The sequence below is a fragment of the Solea senegalensis genome, linkage group LG10 (assembly GCF_019176455.1).
Source record: "Solea senegalensis isolate Sse05_10M linkage group LG10, IFAPA_SoseM_1, whole genome shotgun sequence".
In the NCBI taxonomy this organism is placed as follows: domain Eukaryota; kingdom Metazoa; phylum Chordata; class Actinopteri; order Pleuronectiformes; family Soleidae; genus Solea; species Solea senegalensis.
This window is the reverse complement of record NC_058030.1, coordinates 7,051,137-7,075,109: the sequence shown is the minus strand read 5'-3', so window position 1 is coordinate 7,075,109 and position 23,973 is coordinate 7,051,137. Positions and strand designations below refer to the sequence as shown.

At 38.9% G+C, this 23,973-nt stretch overlaps 3 protein-coding genes across 6 annotated transcripts in view; 2 read left to right on the top strand and 1 right to left on the bottom strand.

Annotated features, from left to right (window-relative positions):
* Positions 1 to 23,973, bottom strand: part of LOC122776381 (receptor-type tyrosine-protein phosphatase zeta-like) — a 940,026-nt gene that overhangs the window by 682,821 nt on the left and 233,232 nt on the right. The window lies entirely within an intron of this gene.
* On the top strand, positions 13,364 to 15,732 carry LOC122776422 (zinc finger protein 436-like). The gene is made up of 2 exons (XM_044036954.1): positions 13,364 to 13,633; positions 14,804 to 15,732. The coding sequence occupies exons 1-2, from the start codon at positions 13,471 to 13,473 to the stop codon at positions 15,469 to 15,471; spliced, it is 831 nt and encodes a 276-aa protein (XP_043892889.1). The 5' UTR covers positions 13,364 to 13,470; the 3' UTR covers positions 15,472 to 15,732.
* Positions 22,801 to 23,973, top strand: part of si:dkey-106n21.1 (solute carrier family 23 member 2) — a 34,204-nt gene continuing 33,031 nt past the window's right edge. Inside the window, exons 1-2 of the mRNA XM_044036923.1 lie at positions 22,801 to 22,855; positions 22,966 to 23,038. Of these exons, the coding sequence (XP_043892858.1) occupies positions 22,967 to 23,038 (72 nt within the window). The 5' untranslated portion in view covers positions 22,801 to 22,855; position 22,966. The remainder of the gene's footprint in view (positions 22,856 to 22,965; positions 23,039 to 23,973) is intronic.

Here is a 23,973-nt window from a genome sequence, read left to right as displayed (position 1 = left end):
GTTGGCTGCGTGAAAAACTATAAATCTCCCAGTTGCCCAGACAAACGTTCCTTCTGATTCTGTAGCCTCGCCACAAAAAGGTCCTCTGCTGAAACCCTCATTTTGCTAAGCATGAAATCAATTCCACTTTCTTGGCCTCAGATCTCATTTTCTCTCCCTGCAGCCTTTCAACAGCCATTGCTGTTGTAACATCTGCAAGAGGCGGCAGTTCCACAATTCAGAGCTTCTCGTGTGTTTAGCAAGACGTGGCACCAGAGTATTGACAAAGCAGACACCTGAAAATGCTTGACCCCAATTTAAACAAATGCTTCACCATCTACAAGTGATGTGATTTACACTACAAACCTGTCCATTCCAATCCTTTGTCAGGGGAAGATACATGCATATCATGACAGGCCGAGTCACAAAATCAGATGGATCCTTGTCTGATTTTGGAAACTGCACAGCCATGGTATGCCACTCAAGTCAGGATCCGTGGCCAGATTTCCTCACTCACACACAGAGAAGAAGGGGAAGGACGAAATGCCTTACCATGTTACGAGACGACTCAATTTACCTTGTTCTCTGCTGTGTGGAGAAGACCCAGCTCATAAAATCTTGACTGATTTAAAAATTGAGCAATTAAATAACTCAAACATCGATGCTGTTGGGTCATGCAGAGAACTTACGATCTTTTGCATGCTTTCCCAAACATTTTAGAGGTCAGGTTACTGTCAAATTCAATGTTTTTTTTGTCCTAAGCTGATGAACCATTTGGGTAAATTCGATCAAGCATTTAAAAGGTGTTTACATTGTTAGTAGTCTAATGACACTTCTTACCCAACACATGAAGACGCAGTGAATCAGGATACGGCTACCTTTAGCAGATGCAACAGCAGCAGTGAGTGGTGGAAGGCTGCAGGGAGAAACAAATTTATATGGAGACAAGTTGGAGGAATCATTTAATGCATAACTCAACAAGAGTTAAAGCGGAGAGAAACTTTAGGGCAAGTCTACAAAAATCAGAGGAGGAACTTCGCCAACACATCTAAGCGATAGCAGTTTCTCTTGCAACCAACCAAGACATTGGGATTAAGCATATTCCTAATGACTCTACAAGCTAACTAAATTGTGAAGACGAAACAGACAGACGGATACCAGACAAACAGACACCAGACACACAAGACAGACAGACCAGCGAGAGAGAGACAGACAGACAGAACAGCGAAAGAGAGACAGACAGACAGCAAGAAAGACAGCCACAGAGAGAGACAGAAAGACAGAGACACCAGACAGACAGAAAGACACACAGGACAGACAGAACACCGAAAGAGAGACAATGACACATGCCATGACGGTAGTCTTGGCATGTGTCAGTGTGTAAATAAAGGCCTTTGCACTCAGTAACGCAAAACAAAAAAATTTGATTATTGTAATGCCATTGTGTCAGACGTTGTAAATGTTTAGATGCAAATTAACTTTTTAAATTGAGTGGACACGATTTAACCACAAAGATCATGTGGCAAAGGCCTTTAATACTTACCTGAAAGGTAAACATTTTACCTGTTTTTGAAAGAAAGTGAATTTGCTTGTTGTCTAATTGGTGTGCATCTTGCCAGTATTGCAGCATACATTTTGTTCACCTTTCTGGTGCAGTAAAGTCAATTGGAGTGTTAGTCGTGGTCCAAAGGTCAGATTAACGTCAGTCATCACACACACACACACACACACACAACCAGGAAAAATTAGTAGGAAAAACAGATCAGAAATGATAGACTGGCATAAACACTAAGACCAAGTACAGTCATGACACAGTGGCCATGAAGAATCAAGATTCAGGTCAGAGCAGGTATAGTAATGGCACAGCGGCCAAGCAAGAAAGAAAATCTGCACTTAGCATTTGAAATTTTACCTCAACTAAAACGCAATCTAATAAGGATGGACATGCAGTGATGTCGGTGCTCCTCTTGACTGATGCTAGAAGAAAAGTACAGGTTAGTTCACTTACTGTGCATGGATGTGGAAGGCACCCATGTTTGCCTATGTAAAATGACTATACGCGCAAGGCCAGACGTACAATAACACAAGTAGGCCATGAAGGCACGGGCACAGTTAGCGACCATGGCCTACTTGCATTAAGGGACGTATGGCAATACAAAGGCAATGGCAGGGCCGCCATCCAAAGCCAGGTACTGTGTTTGTAGATCACCAGGATCTATTTTAACGTTCTAGGGCTAACGGTAGATTAATGGCCATGATGGAAAAGAGATAGAGAAAAAAAAAAAGGCACAGCAGCCAAGAAGTCTAAGCCTTGTGACAGAGTGTACAGGGCACAACATTCATTATAATCCTACCATCTAGCTTTAACTGTACACCAACATCCATTTAAGATCTGGTCCTCCAACATCACTGTATTTTAGTGCTAAAGAAAACAGTTCAAGTTGATATTTGTTTTCCCTTTTAGAAGTGAGGAAAGGCACGAGAGCCAGGACAGATCGACGCGGCGGCCGGAAGAGCGATGGCCCGCGGCCTGCGTGTGACTTACCGTCCTAAGAAACAGATGGAAAGAAAAAGTGTTTAAGGGCAATGCAAGAAAACGCCTCCATCCAGAGGCGTGTTCTTACCTTTGCATGTAAATTGTCAGTGATTCGGTAGTTAGCTGTGAGCAGCTAGACTAGCAAGTCAGTTGCCAACACCTAAGTACCTTCACTTTCAAAGAAACACAACGCACAAGTTTTCTTTTGTTTATTCCCCTACTCTGCAAACCCTAGCACACATGGAGGCCAAGACAGTAGCCCCCAGAGAAGAAATAAAAAGAAACGTGGACTCACCCTTTGTAGACGGACCTAAAAAGGAAATGTTAGTGCATTATAACTTATCAAGCATCTAAGCCCTTCAAGACACCATATCTACTTTAATGTGAACTGCTGAACATAATCATATTCTCAGACCATCTTAACTATTCAATCCAGGCATCTCAGTCACACACACAACCCCTTCATTCAGAGAGAGAATTTCAAACACTCCATCAGTCACCTCATTCTTTCAAATCAATCGCTCAGCAGTTCCACAAAAATATAACCAACAAGGACCAGATTCCAGACCACCCAATAAAGTGGACAGGAACATACAAAACCAACCTGTGGCAAATGCTCCATGTAAAATCCTTAGCTATTTGACAGAAAGCAGGAGAATAGAAAGAACGTGGCCATGTTGGACAAAGCAGATAGATTTAGGCACAGCGGCCAAGAAAGAGTGGGGACACAGCGGCCACCCAGAATTAAATCATGACACCTACTATTTGACAATCTTCATGAAGATCAATCTGGGGGGAAAAAAACAAAAAAAAAATTTGAGTCTAGTCTCCAGCCTTGACAATGGTCAAGTTCATACCGTTACAGGTGTAAAATAACTAGGTAAGGTGTTCTACAATGTGTTTGTATGAGGTACAGACATGGTTCACCCAGCCTGAGATATAAATACTCACTTTCAGTCAAAACATTGCTGCCAGCACAAATTCTATTCTAACAGTGAAACAAATACATTAACATAATCACAAGTGATGTATAATAAAGTTGATTAAGATTTAAGGAATGCCTTTTAAGTTCAAGTATAGAAATGTCAGTACCTCATACAGCCACACTCTTTAAAAACACAAAAAACTTATATTATACATGTGTGATTAAATTAATATGATATATTGCCATCAGTTAAATACATTATGAAAATTAGCCATAACATTTTCAATGATGTAGTAAATTATCTCTAAAGGTGTCGCTCACCTTTTTTTGACAGCCTCAGGCTTTTGTATATGGCGGGTCCGACCAGGTCTCCGTGAGCAGGAAGCAGGTTGTTCCTTTAAAAATAAAAAGGTTGTATTTTAATGACTACATTAAAAGTTTAGAATTATAAAAGACATGTATAACCCTAAATCTGTTTTTAAACATTTAACATAAAGTCAGAAACTCAATAGTAATGACCATGAGTGGACAGTGAGTTAACATAGCACAGCAGCCATTTTAACTTGTTTTTAATAAGGCTAAGATTAAGCTAAAATTGAGCTATATAATTGTACTATTATTATTATCATTCTTATTATTCTTCTTCTTCTTATTATTATGTTATATGATATAAATTAAGCTTAAAATGAAGCACAGCTCAAGCAAATGCTGAAATTGAGCAAATAACTAAGGCAGAATTGAGCAGACAATGAGCAGGGCTGAATTTGAGCAAACAGAGTCATCATTAAGATAACTTGACAAAAGTTACTCACCATTCTGGACGGGCCACCAATCTGGACCAGGTCGAACACGCCATCCTGGAGCGCCTTGCTGCGTTTTTATACTGGAGCTGATGCACGCGGCCACATCTCGGCGTCTGACGTCACGCCGCGGTAGTTCCCTCGTTCTTAGGGCGGTTGGTGCATTACAGCCACAGGTTCCCTCCTCCCGGAACAGTTTCAGTAGTTCAGCAGCGACATTTTTTCTTCGTGTCTTTTCTTTCGTGTCACTCGTTCAGCTTCTCTTCAAAGTAACATCACGGAACTGTTGTGTGGAGTAAGATTAAATAAGAGGAGGAGGAAGCAATCAGCGGTCATCAGCTGACTGAAAAACACCTGCGTGAAGACGAGCAGGTGTAGTTGGTGCATTACCGCCACCATCTGGTATGGAGTGTGGATCGAAATGTTGACCTAACGGAACTATTACTTAAAAGAAAAATAATAAAATAAATAATAATTATATGTATATGTATGCATATATAGGTGTTTGTTGTTTTTTATGTTTTGTAGTACTACAAAACATAAAAAACAACAAACACCTATATATGCATACATATACACCTATTCATACACACACACACACACCCTATATCCTCCCAATCAACTTTGTGGTTTGAAGAAACTGAAGAAATCTCTTGTAACACTCACTCCGGTTCTTCTGCAGTACATCTACCAACTCCAATTCCTCATCAATGTCTCTCAACATTTTAATCATTACTTCTCTCTCCCTTTAGTATTTCTGACATTGTGTGAGAGAATAATGTGTTGTTCAATCCTGTATGGCCAAATCTGATCCTCAATATTATGTTTTCCTCTTTCCTGTGTGCCTTGCCGCTCCCGCTTTTCTTTGGATACTGTAAAACCATCTTCCTTTCCTCTCCTCCTCCCATTGTTTTTGCCATCTCTCCTTTAGTTTTTGTTTAATGAGGCTGTTCATTTCTGTTTTGCTTAATTTTATTGCTAAATCTATATTATTATGTCCTGTTGCTGCTTTTGCCACCTTGTCTGCTATTTCGTTCCCTTTAACCTCAATGTGTGCTGGTATCCATAAACATATTACTGTGAGTCCCATCATCTGAATTCTATATAATGTTTGTTGTATTTCTATTATGAGGTCTTGTCTGCTTTCAGAATGTCTGGACTGTAGGCTTGTGAGCAGTGTTGGGTAGTAACGTATTATTAGTAACGCCGTTACATAGCGTCGTTACTTTATTCAGTAATGTAACGCGTTGTTTTTTTTAAATTCAGTAACTCCGTTCCTTTTGGTGAGGTTTTACAACGGCACACAGTTCTCATAACATTTAAGCGATCAATAAAGTTTAATTGAATTGAAAAAAGTGCCCTCTGTTAAAAGGGAAGTGCCCTCTTTGCACAGGGACGCCGCTGAAAATAACTAGGACTGAAAATAACTAGTACCGCAAGCAGTGAGTGAATGGGAGATGAGCTAGAGGCGCGTGTGTCGACGTGGCCCCCGAGCTCTAACCCATTCAGAACCGCTTGCGGTACTAGTTGTATTTGTTGCTCCATGACAGCCTCCAATAAATGCTGGCTTTAGATAATAAGGAACATTAACTTTTAGTCAGATTACTTTAGATCACATACCAAACCATACCTGTCTCCATATCTCCATACATTCAAAGACTGGTCTTAAAAAGAAAGAAGTGTATTTCAATTCTGCAGGAAGTAGATGTTTCTATTATGACAAACGTTTTTTTTTTTTCTTAAATTACCCGAAAACACCACAGACATTGGAAATCACTTCTTTGTGTTGTTTCAGATGAGAAGGGGGCAAACAAGTGGATATACTGACACCTGTTGGTTTATTGCTGTACTCATGTTACAAATGATTAATTTTACTTCTAGGACAAGTTGGTGAAAAGGCGAATGTCTAATGGAGAAATATATCCTTCATAGACCTAAGTGTGAATACAGTTTATTTGAGTGAGCCTTAACTGATTTCATTTAGTTGTGTTTTGAGGTGGTTTGTTCATCATTTGCAAAACAAAAATTTTGATTTATTTTTTTCTGCATAATCTATCCCATTCTCCTTACACAGGGTGTTTGGGCAGCTTTTTTCCATTACTATGTTAAAACGTATATACAGAGGCCATAAGAATGTGCACGACAGAATGTTTTTTAGCACAACCTATCTGATGACATGATTTTTGTTTCCATTTTCACCAACAATATAAACACAACTGAGCAAAAAGTACTCACATTTTTAAAAAATCTCATTGCGTTTGTGTAAATTGGAAATATGAAACATTTCAAAGTTTGCTTTGCTCTTTGTTATGAACAAAAACAGAGGAAGAAGGGTCTATTTTTGTGACTTTTGCACACTTATCACTGCTAAAAAACAAAAAAATATGCTATATGGTGCGATAAATCATCATTTTGACTGCCCAACACATAAGAAGACGGAAATATGTCCATGTGCAATTTGTCTCCCTCCTTTTACCATGGCCTCTTGCTCTTGTGTGAATTTCTCTGTGAGATGAATAAAGTATCTATCTATCTATCTATCTGCTACTGTTTGCTGTTTAGTTGTAGCACTAAGACTTTTATTTTATTATGAGTCGACCATTTTATGTATTGAAAACAAAATACATACTGTATATTTTTGCACAGGTTTTTGGTTCCATTCTGGGTCGAACAACTGGTTGTATTAAGATGTGTGACATATGAGCCTAAATCAAACCAAACCGACCCAGAGAGCTACTTTCATTATTGGCATCTATAGTCTTTTAGACTGGTCTATTACTATCATTCATGTGATAGTGTTGCTCGAGAGCACTTCCCGAGTGACAACGGAATAACTGTATAACTGCGAAAAGGAGACATTTGGGGTCATATTGAAGCATTAGTGTAAATTGACTGTGTGGTGTCATGGATGAAGGCTGCACAGTTTTGGATTTATGCTCCGTCATTTAGAAAATTAATGTCATTCATGAAAATAACTCAAATTTTTATGACAGACCGGGCTTTAATAATTGAATCAGCCCTCTTCGACGGATTTTAGTGTCGCCGTGGTTAGTCTGACACTCAATCATGTTTTATCCCTGACGTGGACAATGTGGCTGTCTGGTTAAAATCAGGTGGAATATGTGGCACTGTTTAATGAGACACTCAGAGAGAGAGAGACAGACCACAGCCATGATAAGACAATTATAATATTATTTTAACTTCAAATGATTTTAATTTTTGCTTCTAATTTGTGCATTTATTGTATGCAAAAACCTTTGTTTTTGTATCTGTGAAAGGCGCTATATCAACTTTACTTGTGATTATTGATCCTCGTCCCCAGATTGTTTAATACTAAAGCCCCTTTTCCACTAGCGCGGCACGCCTCGCCATGGCACGTTTTTGTGCTAAAATGTCATCATTTAACATCATTTAATCATGATCGGTGAGCTGCATCACAAGCTCTGCCGCTGTATTTCAGTCTGTGCTCCGGTCATGCAGGAAGTACTGAACAAATCTTTGTAATTAATGATTCTAATTCTAAATTCCGTTGAGGTGGTACTATATTGTAATAGAAAACCAACCAAACCGTGTAGAGGCAAGGCGAGGCAAGCTTAGACCCAGTAGTGGAAACACTGCACATGGTTCTAAAAGGGAGGATCTCTCTCTTAAGCCCCTCCCACCAGATGAGCAGGGCAGATGCATTATGTTTCTATGTTTTTACCTTTTTTGTTGTTGTTACAAATGCTGAAACAGCGACATTTCCAAAACCAAAGCAGGTGCCATCTCTATCTGAACTGCCCTGTGATTGGTCAAAGAACAATCCAGAAATCTAGTCATACTTGGATCACTTTGTTTACATAAAAATATAGCCAAGCTTTGAGGGTATTCCAGTGTGTCTTTTATACATCTTCACTAACATTTCTTTTATTAATTTGGCTCATTCATGGTCTGTATCTTCTCTCACAGAAGCACCTGTAACGCTGTGCCTGCCGCTCACATCTATTTCCCCTCGTGTGCTTTCAAGCGCCTGACTCCATCCTTCATGTTTAGAGCGGTGACATTTCCTGTCTCGGTGTGAATGGAGATCTCTCCTCCGGCTCTAACGACTATTATCTTTAATTCACAGAGTCTCAATTAGCAGCTTACTGCAGGTCATTGATTAACAATTAGTTGAGAGAGACCCTGACACACGAACAGGACCAGGGAAGCGCAGGAAGTCACGTCGCTTTTTTTCCCTGTCTGGTTTTAAAGGCAGGATGTTTACATGGACAAGGCTCTGGAGTATTTCTATTCTTTTCATTATTTAAATGCAGAATGTATGACATGAGGAAAGTGCCAAACATCCCCATGATATTCAGATTTTCTTTGGGCATATTATCATGTATAGCACCATAATAATGTAATATAATATTATAATACAGAGCATTTAGGCTGCATTTTTCCATTATGATATTAAAACGTATATACAGAGGCTAAGAATGTGTAATATATATTGTCTTATATCCTTGTTTTCCAGTTAAACAATTCATGATGACAGGAGGTTCGCTTGTCTCATTTTTAAGAGAAAAAAATCTGTCTATTTTGTGACTTCTGCACAGACTTTGGAGGCATACTTTTCTATAAACCTGTCTGATTTATAGAGCACTTGCTGTGATGATATATAATACTGTCATGCAGTGACAGAAAGAAAATCATATTTGAATCACTCCACAAAGGGCCCACCTACCTAATAAACTCCATGCCTGTTTTAAGCACATGTTTCCTGCTTTTTTTGCCGTTTCACTGCCTCATCTGGCTGGAAAATTATGTTTTTCAACTACTTCGGTAAATCACAACAAAGATATGTATGTGTGTTGTACAGTATGTACAGTATGGATGGTGCTTGTGTCATCACAATAAAACTATGGAACAGTAGTAGAGGGCTCCTCTCAATCAAACTTTATTTCTATATTTTATTTGTGATCATGTTTTGCATGTGTTACTTTAAAGACATTGGAAATGTGCAGTAGCTACAAATGCTGTGATACGGTGCATCTGATAATTGCTGTACAGTTTACAATGTTACCAAAACTGTCGTCCTTTATTTTAGTGTTAAATAAACATCTCAAACACAACAGTATTTGAACTTACTGATGGAGGCAGCAGGGGATCAACAACGTCTGTGTGCTGTGATGTAAATTCAAGTTTCCATCTTCAAAAGGGTGTCAAGCAATGAGATAGAGTGGTGTAAATATTAGATATCATAGACTTCTTCATGTCAGGCCGCTTCCCACAGAGCATAGTCAGCACTGACACTGTGTCAGTACCAAAACCTTAACTAACCCTTTACAGCAATCTGCATATTACACAGCATCTTCAAAATAGTAAATAGGGGCTGGTAAACTTGGTAGCATTTGCAGAGTTAAGACACCCGCGCACACACACACACACACACACGCTCCACAGCACAATAAAGACCCCTCCCCCCTCTGTCACTTCACCCACACGCACAGTTAATAGCTGCTAAGAAATCACATTTGGTCAATTGCGTCGTGGCACTAACCTTTTCTCTAGTAATTAAATGAGTGAGGAGAGGAGGCCTGTTTTAATGAAGTCAGCAATTTAGTGTTACATTCATGTGCACATGCAGACACACAATCAACAACAGAACCAGTCGTCGAGGATCAGCGTGTTACGATTGTGTTATAGGTATATTTTATTGGATGTTTCACATCTTAGGGGTTTTTGTACACTTGGGTTAAGAACAATGAATAAATAAATAAAAGCCACAGCATTGACTGAATATTCAAAATATTAAAATGTGAAAATGTGGTGAGAAAGCAGAGGAAATTGGAGGACGTAATGATGTCACTGGTGGTGTATGGTCATGGGTTGGTACAATTACAGGGAGGTTAATGTTGTAATACAGTACCGGACTATTATGGTGAGCACGGAACTCACTCGTGGCTTTTAAAACGACCCAGATTCCCACGTTCACTCCCCGGTTTGTCTCAGTCACAGCTCTGCATACTGTCTGTAATACACTGATTATGTAAAGGTATCTGTATAGACGGTTTGGTGAGGGAGAGCATCAACGGTCTAACCTTGTGAGCAGAGAGGGCTGCCTCTTGAATAGTCTTGTTGGTTAAGATGTTGGAAAAGTCAGATCCCTGAGACTGAGAGACTGGAATATATTATAGTCACTTCAGCTGCTCTCGTCACTCTTAACTAATATTATTCTCAGTGACTGAGTGGTGACTCCTGGATGCAGAGAAACAGATAGTAAAAGGAGGTTAGGACTTTTAATCATGTCCCTTTCTAATGATGTCTCTTTGCAGGGGACTGATTGCTGTAACTCGTTCAAGCCTGTTGTGCTGAAGCTATTTAAGCCTGCTATTTTCTCCCTGCCTCTCTGTACAACCTAGTTTGATTTTGTTGTTTTGTCTTTTTTCTTTAGTTTTTTCCCTTTACAACAGTGAAACACACATTATTCACTCATGCACATCCTACACCACTGTCTCCACTGATTTACACATACTTTGAATATTCATTTTAATCATTTAATTAGGTTAAAATGCCTCCCTTTTCTGTCGCGGCCTCCTGAGTCTGGTCGTGACTATATAGCTAGTGTCAAACTGCTGTTTAAGTGATTTTGGTCTGATGACAGCTTGAGTTTGGATGTTGGCACACTCTCCTGTTCTCCAGTGACTCAGTGTTGTCCTGTCCTCTCTCTGGGTCAGTAGGCCCCCAGCTGCTTCAACTGTCCCTCTGCTGGTGTAGTGCACATATTCACAATATCTGTGTGTGTGTGGGTAGATGGCACACATGAGTTGATGTGGAACAGCTCAGCAGTTTGTCTCAGTCTGTTGTCAGCAGTAACAACACACACACTCCTTCCTCACAGGTCTTTCAGCCCCAAAAATGTGCTTTTAACATTATGTGTTTGATTATAGACAATTCTAAATAATGACCGCCTCACTGCACAATATGCACCTTATTACATATCTACTGCCTAAAATACAAACACTTTGACAAAATACATAGATGCAAAATGTGCCTTTTAAACCAGTTTGCCTCTTCTTGTCCTCGATTTCTTCTTGCTGCTGCATTCATTCTCACTTTTCAACTCTTTCCTTTTTTTTTAAGGTTTCTTTGCAGCGTAGGCAGTTGTCGCCAGTTCTTTAGTGGCAAAGGGACCTACTGTATATGCAGTGTAGTAGAACAGCCACTAGTAGTGCCTGTTCTTTCTGAAATACCATATGATTAGTCAACAATCTCTCATATTTTCTGGCGAATCTAGAGGAGGTGAAGACGTGTCATTCTCTCTCAGGTCTCTCGATCTATTGTGTTGAAAGGCGGTTCAACTTGGAGGTTTCATTATCCCCAAATACATAAAAAGCAGTCTAAAGTGGTCTGAATTTACATTACTTTGTCTACTTTTCTAATAAGGATAGCCACTGGGGCAATTTGGGTTTAAGTTTCTTGCTGAAATAGATATGGCTTGGAGACTAGAGGAGTGGCAAATATGAACACTGCCTCTACCTGCTTAATCACATTAGGTTTCTTTTACACATTCATTTAGGACGAAAAATCCCAAGTACATTTCATTCTGTCACTAATAACTAGTATGTTTTAATCTCCCCAAGGCATCAAAAACATTTATTTACGATCGCTTCTTTGTCTCCAAAAGGCTGCAGATACAGCATCATCTGGTGTTCAGTAATATTCTCAGTCCCAGTTTGCAGTCATTTTGTTGTGATCACTCAATTTTCTGGCCAATCTTCAATATTAGCTCTTTAATCTGTTGTACTTTTTGGTTCAGTCTGAATGATTTCCTCTCTGTAAATTTATCACCCTATCTCGCACTGAAAAATCAGTTTCTCAAAGACCATTTCATTAACTTCATCCATTTAGTTCAAAATTGAAAATCTAATTGGGAAATCGCTGTGATATCTGTGAGAGTGTGCACATGCATATGTGTGTGCGAGGACGTGTGTGTATGTCCAGTGAATAAAATAAAGCTTTTAATTGCATTGTTCTTTGATCAATGCATGTTTATTAGTGGGTGAAAGTCACATTAACCTTTCCATCGGCCCTGACATTTCCTCTCCTCCTAAATGGAGAATTAAAGACCATTGAAAAGTCATTAGTGAAATTTACTGCTTCTGTTGGCGGGTCAGCCATTAGAGAGGCTGCGGGACCACAGAACACTGTTCACAATCTTCTGCCAAGTCACTTTTTATTGTTTAAAGGAGAAGTACATATTGACTAAAAGCGTTTATGTCTTCAATCACGCTTTTTCCTGTTATATGAGCACAGGTAAGAATATCACCTTGTGTATTAGTTTATTCAACTGTAAATGCAGCAAGTGTATGTCCATCCCACTTTTCAGTAAATGAAAAACAAAAAAGCAGAGTGGGACCATGTCCATGAGAAATTGAGTGTGTGGTTCAGTAGTAGGGCAAGCTGTCTTTCACCCAGAAGGTGAAAACCAAGTCACCACACGGAAACAGAAGAAACGCAAACTATCCTTTTACAATACAAAAAAACTATGTGCATTTACTTACACCTGATTCTGTGTGGATGTAAATAACTTTGATGGCTTGCAGTGTGGTCTGGCCTCATGCTACATCACAGAGTCAGTCATTCTCTTTGTTTCAGGGTTTGTCACCTAAGATCCTCTAACCAACACTTGCTAGTCGATTCCATGTTAAGGCTGGTAACAAAGGTGATAAAGCTTTTGCCATCAGTGTTTAAAGCTGATTACGTGTGTATTACGTTGTGTGAGTACGTTCGACATGCCATACTTGACTTTCTACTTTTCAAAATTACTATACATCATTTTTATTATTGTATTAGTGTGTATGAGGACTCCTCCACTCACGCTATCTTTTTCAAAGTGTGTCACAGGATATTGTTCTTTGTTTACATCGTAAACTTCGCCTTAAGAAACATATTTGTATTTAGTAAGAAAAAAAGAAAAGAAAATGGCAGAAGATAACAGCTACTGCTACACCATTAGCATTTTCTGGTAAATCTTTAATTTATCAACACGGTTGTTGTTGTTTTTTGGTCATTCAAGTACTTTATCAGTGTATTTATGTTCGATTATTAAGTTTACTTATACAATAGATCTACGTAAACTTTCCCTCCGCGCAGAAATATGACGTCACAGTCTCGAGCGACCCAGTCTGCAGTCGGAACTGTAGCGCAGCAGCAGTTGTTGGTTAGCTGGTTAACTAAAAGTTGTCGTGATTACTTTTGGAATAATGTGCAAAATTGGGACTCTGAGAACTCTGCTGAACGAGCGGCTGAGTGCAGCGGTGGAGGAGATATTTCAGCTGTTGGAAACAACACTCTCCGAGTACGAGGACGAGATAGAACGTCAGCGTAAGCTGCTGGAGGACGGGAAGAGGCCTGTAAACAACGCTGGTACGTGGACTTTGTTTCTGTTCACAGCAGTCGTTCGTTCCGACACTGTTGTTGACACCTAGACGGCGTGCATATGTATGTATGTGTGTGTGCGCTTGCGTGAACTACGGATCCCGTTTGTTGACATTTGGGGGTAAATATTATGACGCTGCTATATGTGAAACAACAACCAATCGCACGTGGGCACGAAGCAGGGAGTTTGGAGCTGTTTTGGGGGGACGGGGTGGAGCGTTGCTCTGTGAGGATTCAGTGCCAAACATGTAATATATCACTCATATGGTTGCGTCAAAATACTCACTTTTAAACAGCTGTATATAACTTTTGAACATAAACAAGCAAGAAACAAGAAAACATTGAGCATCCTTACCATAGTTCCATAATGCATTAGGGAATAGTGAGTGAGTGGAAAGGCCTCCCTTTGTTGCAGTTAACAGTAGATTACTATATCCATGCATGTTAAATGTCCGATTTTAGTCGGACTAAGATAATAATTCAGTTTTCTTAATGTCACGTAAACAGGTTAGTCCAACTAAAATTGAGCCAGTCTTAGTTGGACTAACATACCTGGATAATGTGATTCATAGTCCAAATACTACTTTGACCCGGAAGTAGAAGGTGACCATCATATGGCGGTGGCGTCAACTTTGTTCAGACAACACAGCAACCCCAAGAGTCATGCTCCAGCTAATTTGTATCACGATTAACATGTACAGCAGGTAGGAAACATACAGGACCACAGTACGATCCATCTCACCGTCCTTCTCACTGTTCACTGTTTGTTTTTCTGTAATATAAAGGTCAACAGGAAATTCTACATGCAGTAGCTTATAGCGAGATACAGCGCCACCCATGGAAGTGGAGTCAGGCGTACACGGCAGATAAATCGATTTTCTCCTCCACATGTATACTCGGAATTGGCAAGTTGTCTGATCACCTTTCTTAGTAGGACTACAGCCTTTGTGGGACAGACTGGAGCTTTAAATATTCCACTAAACATGCTTTCTTTGATGCAAAAGTTAAAAAGTAAAGAATTCTGTAATTATGGCATAATGGCAAATATTTTTTGTCACACTAAAGTTTGGTTGTCATGCCTAATGCGTGACAACCAAACCAAACTGTAATTTAAATTTGTATTTGCAAACACATGACTGATGTTTTTTTGTCTTGTAGAATTTGCATCAGTGTTGGCAATTAAACAAGAGCAACTGCAGGAGCCAGAGCCTCTACACATTAAAGAGGAACATGAGGAACTGTGGAGCATTCAGAAAGGAGAGCAGTATGAAGGACTTATGGAGGATAACAAAGCTGACATCACCAACGTTCCATTTGTTGCCGTCTCAGTGGAGAGTGAAGACGACAAAGTGGAAGCAAAGTCCCCCGAGGTTCATCAGCGACCCACGGTGGAGAACACAGAGGAAGAGTCTGCAGAACAGCAGATGTTTGCAGGCTCAGAAAATGAGACCGATAATAGTGACGATGAGTTAAAGAGAGAAAGCACAACCCAGCAAGGTTCAGCTTATACCCAGAAACCCAAAGAAATCCACATAATTGTGGAAAAATGTATTTGCACGACTGGCAAGAAAAAGTTTAGTTGCTCCAAGTGTGGTAAACACTTTACCTCAAAGGGGACTCTGCAGAGACACATTAGGGCTCATAATGGAGACAGGCCATTCAGTTGTTCCCACTGTGGAAAGAGATTTTCCCGGAAACAACATCTACAAGAACACGTGCCAATTCATACAGGAGAGCAGCCGTTTAGTTGTTCAGTCTGTGGGAAAAAGTTTCGCTTTAGTGCCGGCATGAGGAAGCACAAGAGAACACACAAATATAATTGCTGAGGTAACGTATGCCTTTGCAAAGACACAGTTAGTCTGGGATTTTCTTGAATCTTGACTCAGAGGATTTTATATTGACATATTGTCTGTGGTCTCCCATGTTTTTAAAATCAAGTCATATTTAGAAATCCTGTGTAACAAATATTGTCCTTCCAAACATGACTGAACTAAAATGCCTTTGCTGGTTTTTACTTCAATTTTAACAATCATAGTGCATAGTGAAGCATGCAGTATATAGGATTTTTGGATATTATTGGATTTTACATTTTTATCTGTCCGGTATCCGATGCACAAATTTTGACCAGTATCAGACCGATACCTTCCCTGCAAAGAAGAAGAACGTGCTGTAGTAAACAAAGAGCAACAATGGAGGACATCCAGCACTTTGTTTAGTTTCTTCGAAGGATGTGGCACTTTTTGTCACTTTTCCCTCAATGGCTTTTTAGCTCCGTCGTTTAGGAGCCGGACCTTTGTGCTTGGTACCCCACCAGAAGGGTGCCAAGAGATAGTATGTGGATCAGTTTTTTTGGGTACAACTCTCAATGTTTGACAATGGAAAAGCTATTTATTTTGTGACCTACAGAAGTGAACTGTGCTGCTTGGTGGAAATGGTGTAATGATTGCTACTCCAGAGCTGATGATGTGTAGGTAACGATTACAACCACATGTTTTTTGGGGGTTATTTTTTTTACCTTTATATGCTCAAATGTTTACTTTTCTTTTTACATTTATTTCTATAATTCTTTAAATGCCAGTTTTTACAAGATGGATGTCTTTCTGAAAAGTATTATTCTTTAGTGATTTTGTCCAAAATGTATCCTTGATGATGAGTTTTACCTCCTGATTTTTCTGTTTTCTGTGTTAAAAGCGTTTGAAAGTTTGAAGTGACACAAGGGAGTTGCTACTGCACTGAAATGTGCTGTCCAATAAATTCATCACCATCAATTCATTCTTAAAATGGCGTCTTTGTAATGTTTACAAAAGTAGTGTGTGATGATTGCTGTGTTTCTATTTTGACAAATAACGGTTTCTTAAGATGAAGATTTATTCTGAACATTGCTGGAAGCTTCAATTTTTATTAACATATAAAATATTATTAATCATGACAATAACATACATTATGTATTTTATTGAAATAGCACCCAGACAAACGCAAATGCCGGATTAGGACCACACACAAGAAAAACACAAAGGCAAAGCTACGAAAACATCACACAAAAGTGAAAGTAAAGGTAAATAAAAGAATAAAAAATAAATTTCCAAGTTGAGGGACAGTCACTCTTAGATGTGTAGAACAAACAGAAGGGCCCCATCTGAAGATCTAAAGCTGTGAACTGGTTCATATGGTGGTCAACGTTCATGCTGGGCCTTTTTTCATTTATTTATTACATATTTTTGGACTTTTATCACAGCAAAGGAGGAGGTAATCCTTTAAACAAGAGCCATAACTAGACACTTGTGTCCCCAGACGCCAAGGCGAAACAGGTATACAGTACCTCATTGGTCTGTTCAGCAGAGTACTGTCACTTGTAGGCTTATGATATACTGCCACCTTGTGGATAAATTATGTTTTCAGTTCAATTTCGAGTGAGCAGCAACAACAACTAAACAAAAAACTGACTTCATGCTCGATAAAAACAATTAGTTGTCAGAACACGTAATGTGGTGTGACTGTTTTATTAATTGTAATTACCTATAGATTCACGCTGATAATGTTGTTACATGCAGTATATTATTGTTCATGCAATTGTTCCACTCTGCTCTGCTTTGGATGACTGAGGACACCATGTTAGATACAACAAGACTGAAAATAGAGTATTGATGGATGTTTAGATCGGCTTAAAGCAAATGCAGATGTGACGTTATTGTTATTTATATTTTTTTGCAATTTCTTTGTGGAGATCACAATCTGTTGACGGCAGTGTACTGTACACACCATACAAAGTAAATGTTGCAGACAGATTTTGGTCATTATAGCTCAACAAATCATCAGACTTTAGAAGCCCATTTGAATAATAATAAGGGAAAATATAAAAGGAGTGACCGTCCATTTTCACATGAAGGATGCAGCAAACAATCATCGTTTCTGTTCACAAATACTGTGATGAGAGATGAAGGAGCTAAAAGAATTAATGTAGTTTCACGTAATGAGTTACACTCAAGGTCACATGTAGCCTTATATTGCTCTAAAATTTTGATTTTCCAACCATCAAGTAAGGAAGTTTAAAGTATCAGCTGCTCCAAGAGCAGCAGGGCTCTGCCTGAGTCACTGTGACACTCATGACAAGTCTGCTAAAATTGCCATGACAAAGGAGTGAAACAGTTTCTCCTTCACTGGACAGGAACAAGGATGCCCTTTGAGAATGTGGGACAGTGATGATAAACTAAATATTCCTTGCTTGTTTCACAAGCAGGGCATCTCAAATTACAGAGTTGAACTCCATATGAATAAATAAAACTGGCCACAAGGTAATGTCACCTCTTCACAAGGTTCTTTTGACATTTTATTACATGTTTTTGGCTGCATTTGCTTATTTGTCTTTGAGCAATATTTAAATTGTTGTGGTTACTGTGACAGCCAACTCAATTTATACACTTCTTTATCCCATGACCCAATATTTACATATTTACAGTATTTTGTACAATGTTCTCAATGTTCTCAGTACAACACAAAAATACGTCTGGCTTTAAACACGATCATTACCGTCCTGGATTAAACTGCTGCTCTTCGTTCTTTATTTAAGGATTAGGTTAGAAATGTAGGTCAAACAAGAAGGTCCATCTAAGGCTATGCTAATGATACACATATGTTGTGTATCATTAGCATAGCACTTTTTTAAATGCTGCTACAACAAGTCCCAGGAGTAAAGGAACTGAGGACATGTTGGTTTCAGTGGTCATTAAAAGGTCATTAATGGGGTGATAAAATAAATCTTAAGGTCTGCAGTCACATATCCATTAGAGATCAGTAAATCAACACCAGATTCACAGTGCAAACCATTGAATTTATGTCATTTAACTTTATACAGCATTCAATTACGGTATGTTTTTTACTTTTAACTCTATTTGTCATTTGTCAAAAAATTGGAAAAAGGAAATGTGAATTAATCCAATTTCTAAATAAAGTTTCTTTGATGATATTTGAAGAATGAGCAACAAAATATTCATGTGTCATGTCAAGTTTTTAATTTGCTTTTCCCACAATCCCGTGGCCACAAGTTAGAATGGTCCACAAAGTCCAGTGTCTCACATTTAGCCGACTTTGTTGACAAAAATGAAATAAGAGAGACACTGAATTGCACTGTGTTTGAGTCGCACTGCATCGTGAGAGAGTGTGGGTAGCTCAGTGGCAGAGTGAGTTCTCTTTCAACTCAAAGGTTGTGGGTTAGATTCCCGGCTCCGCTAGTCTACATGCAGATGTGTCCTTGGGCATGACACTTAGACACCCCGTGTAGCTCCTGAGAGGCAGCCTGTGAATAGTTATGAAACATCATGAGCTCTGATAGTCTTAAGTCTAGATGTGCTGTACATTGCAGCAGTCTCTGTGGAGCTGTCACAGGTCAGCAGCTTCTGTGTGGAGTCCTTTTGTTCTTAATGTCACAGCGTCACAAGGGTCCATGGCTCCTCTTGCAAGACTTGATTTATTTTCAATTGACTCACATGTTTCATTAGTCACTGTCAATCAGATCTGACTGTTATAGTGATTAGTAACACACTTTGCTGTTGAGCTTCATTTCACCATAAAGCAACTTTTGTTGCCAATTCCTCTAAATGTAGATGTGAAAAAGGTTGTGCTTCACAGGACACAAGTTGTTCGTTCTCTTCAACTTTCAGAGCATGATGGTTCAAAGTACAGTAATAACGTTGACCGACACACACATATTGGTTTTGTACTGTTTTATACTATTTAAAGTCTTGTTTTACTGTAGAGCTGCATACAAGGCATTGATTTCTCATGTACTACATGCAGATTTCTTCTTCTCAATCCATGTACATCCACAATTAATCAGCAGTTTATAGAGAAAGTGTTGTGTTTTTTGTCACGCCTCTTTGATATTTTGTGTCAATCCCCTCAAATGGACGACACAAATAAATGCACCTTGTCTTGCCATAGTACAGTAAACCCCTCCCCCCACAAAAGAAAAGAAGGATTAAGGAGAACAGAACAGAATACAAGCCCACCTTTGTGTCACAGAAGAGATTTCTATCCTTCTATATATACAGTAAGTGTGTACAATGAATTCATGTGACAGCACCATACTTACTTACTGTACATAGTACAGCAAAATAAAAGGTTAATAACTAAAGACAAGGTCTGGTGACCCAACATAAAGTCAGTAATGTCAATTTGGAATGAAAGGGGACAAAAATAAATAAACCAGTGAGTAAGGAAACACATTTCATGGAGTCACATTGACCATGCTGATGTTGTGATGCCACGTTGAATGAATTAAGGTCAAGAGAGCTCAAGTGATTGTTGTTGAAAATACCCTATACAAAACTATTAAAACCTAAGCATGTGAGAAGTTGCCATTATACGCATGAATTACTGGCAGACTTCATGGGTCTTTGTTATTTGTCACAAAGGTTTTAATGGTTGGTTAAATGTCTGACAGGATTGTATTTCCTCCACATTTCAATGAGATGAGTCTTTTAACTGGCTATACAATGACCACTGTTGTCCCTGTTGGCAGCCATGTTTTCACTATGAACTATGAACAGATTTAACTTTTAAATGGTCCTGTGTAAACTACCTTGATACAAATTGAACAGCCGTAAAATTAGGTCAAAGTAGATACATAAAGTTATTAAGTTACTTATGTAAAAGGAATATAAGGTGACATAATATGTAATATGTCTGTTCCTCTCCAGTATCAGCTGCCATTGTTTTAACACTACAGATCTTCATTATTCTTCTCTCTGGTCGAGACATTTTTGAGAGTGGTACCAAGATTTTCTCACTCAATGTTTTCAACATTAAGCAGCTAACTGCTCTTTTTTTGTTTTTTGTTTTTTTAATCAGTGGAGCCAGTATTTTCTCATTTCATGTCTTAATATTACACATTCATTTCACATTAACAGCCTTGAGACGTTAAGACTTTGCATTATAGGTACTGTCTAAATATTTAAAGTTTTTTTTTTACTCTCTCCGTTTCTCGAATTTAGTTTAGCACAATAATTTCACTTTTACACTCAAAAATCGGACCATGGTCAGATTCTTTCCTTAAGGTCACATGAAGCATGTGAGCCGATATAAAGGTCCACAAAGAATTTACATTCTCCAAATATCAGGTTGAGAAAAGAATCATGCAACGCTCAGCTGCTCTGTAGCCCAATAGAACCTTTTCTCAGTCACCATGGCTCTCATGACAAGTTTCCCCCTTCAGACACCGCAGAGAATCGATTTGTCCATCAGATGGATTCAGCATGTGGCACATTGATGTTTAACATAGTATTCATGTTCCAAAGCATCTCTAATTGCTAAGTATGCATGGAGAGGGGAGCAGGAAACTTAAGTTCTTAAAAGTTTGACACCTTCAACTTCTCAGATCTCAGATATTTAATTATTTGTGTATTTAATTAAACAACAACGAGAAACTGACAGCACTGCAGTCTATATTCCCTGGTCAACTGGCCCTCTCTTCATTCTCGCAGACAAACACATTGGTTTCTGTTAATTTACAAAACCATCTTATCTTGGCTCATTACTCAACTTCCATAACAGCAGTCGTGCTCTTCGTTCCAGAAGCTTTATTATTTATTTAACTTAAACTTTATTAACTCATCCCAAAAGTCCGCACCACTTTCGGCCGTTCATCATTTTAGTTTTCAGTTGCACATGACTGCAATCATGTGCAACAGACACTAAAACTCAGTTCATAGTTCAGTCATTCCACAATTTGCGACTGTTGCACCTGCTTTTAACCATTTTTATTCACCACGTGACTGTTGTGACTTCTTTAATCGTTTGTTGTTGATGTTTCTCTTGTTGTTGTTTGTGCCCCCCCTCCATTGTTGTGCAGGCTTCTTGCCCAGATCGTCATTGTTCTCAACTGTCTTATCTGGTTAAATAAAGGTCAAATAAAAACATGTTTTCACCACTGTTTCTTCACATCACGTTCCCATTTAGAGTGAAAATATAGACAAAGCACAAGCACGTATGAGTCCAAAAGCTTTGTGGTTGCAGGTGCACCAGTCCAATCACACATCTTGACGCTTGAGGCACAACAGGAGTTCGTTTTGCCAGCTACGTCCACACGAGTCACACTCAGTCATCAGACCTTCTCATTTGTAGAGAAAAGGCTTGTGATTGGACAGGATTATGAAATTTTCCTCTCATAAGCAGATATTGTTCAGATGACTCTTATAATCACTGATTATGTCAGTCTTTTAATTTACCTTAAAGGTCACATGATGAACCTTGTTTTCATGCTTGGCATAAATGGTCACCTCCGGCATGACGGGGGCATAACACTGACAAGGAATGTGTTTCAACCCGTCTTTTTAATACTGACTTTTTTTCTTATATTGTCTATGCCTGGGTTTATGCCAGACCACATGGCATTATACCCACAGTATATCAAAGCCACCCTGTGACTGCACACATTTTTTTGTAATCTGGTTTCCTGCAGAAGCCAGCCACCATCAAGTGAAACATCTTTTCTCAGAATGAATAAAAATGACCCTATGATATGATATTTTTTTTTGGTGTGTGTGTGTGGATCATATCTGAAATATCTGAGATAAAGAGATAGCTAGATCCTACAGTTTATTGTTATCCTAAACAATTTATTGCTGTAAAAGGTATTAAAGTACGGTATAATATGGTCTTCAGTATCACACTGCTAAGTTGTTTTAGATCATTTAAAAAAGAGAAACTATATATTTATTCCAAAATGAAAATTGCTAGCATTAAAAAGGCCTGGAAAAAAGATTGCACAGAGTTTAATATTAGGTAGTGATTATTGACACTCCATATTGAACCTTATCAAATCAATCTGATAGATTCACACCATGGAATATAAAGTGATACTAACAATGATGTCATCGTCCCATGTCCAGTTCAGGTGAAAAGATGAAGACACACTCATAAATCAAACCACTTCTCAAATGTGTGATAAGAGGAGGCCGTCCTTATATGTGTGACAAAAGTAATTCACGTGACAAGCGTGCTTGTCTACTCTCATAGAATCCAGTCGTCACACAACAGCAGGCACATGACTGTAAGTCAGGGTAACTAAAGCCTACGTTCACTCAGCAGCAGACCAGAAACACTTGAGAGTCAGTGAGGAGATTACAAACTAACTGAGCCTCACTCTTTTTTTTCCCCGAGTGTGCTACTTGGTGACGTTAGGTGGTCGCTCGTGTTGTCCCCCTTAGGCCTGTGGTTAGTCAGACTTTCACTCACACTGTGTGTGTGTGTGTGTTTGTATACTCGTGTTTAGTACACTCTCTCAGTTCTTCAGAAACAACTACACGTCTTCCCATCTTCTCCAGGATGCAGCTCACTACAGAGGAGAAAATAGAGCTTGGACTCAAAGCGGAGGGATCAGACAATCCTGCATTTGTGGTAAGTGAAGTATAATTTCAGTTCTGTTGGACTTTGTGACACAGACAAACATTCAAGTTTCAAATGGCTGTGTTTGTACTGAGAGTTGAAAGTTTTTCATAATTATTATTATTTTTGATTCATTTTTGTCTTTAACAACCAAGAGAAAGTTAACTACAGTAGTTTTCACTCTCAGCACTAAGAGCTATTGTGGAATGTGAACCAACCAACGTGTGCATAATTTCTTTGAAAAACAAGCTACTTGAGTCAAATTGATTGCACAGTGTGTGTGTGTGTAAAAGTCAGCCTTGAGTGTGGTCCAGATGGTTCCAAAATCCTTGATAGAATAACTGAATAAAGACTACTCAAAATGAGTTTTCACGCGATGTGTGTGTGTGTGTGTGTGTGTGTGTGTGTGTGTGCAAGTGTACTCCACATTCCAATTAATGGAAGGATTTGGAGAAATGGGAAAACCCAACAAACAGCACAGCATGGACTTGCAGATGTGTGAACGTGTCAGTGTGTCAACAAAGGGGCTCACAGCATCATTTGTTATTGCCATCGAGGTGGATATTGTATAAAATCAAAAGGTGTTGTGTTAGGGTTTATAAATCAGTTGGAATTCACAAGAATCCAGATTAAGTTTTCATAATTCATGTTTAGGCTTTGATGTGAAAAATTCCTTAAGAGGCCTCAAAGACTAAATCTCTTAGAGTTGCCTAGTCTGTTTGGACGATGTTGTCACAAAGACACCTGGACTCCACAGGGTTGTAGAGCATGCTTAATGGAATTTTCCCCAAACTCCACTGTTGCACATGTTGGAAAAGCCTATATTGCATTTCAAACAAATCATATTTGAATGAAACGGCAGAATGTTCATTTTTAAAAGCTGAATGCATTGATAATGATGAAAACACTGTTCTAACTGACGTTAAGTTTGAAGCAATTACACATGT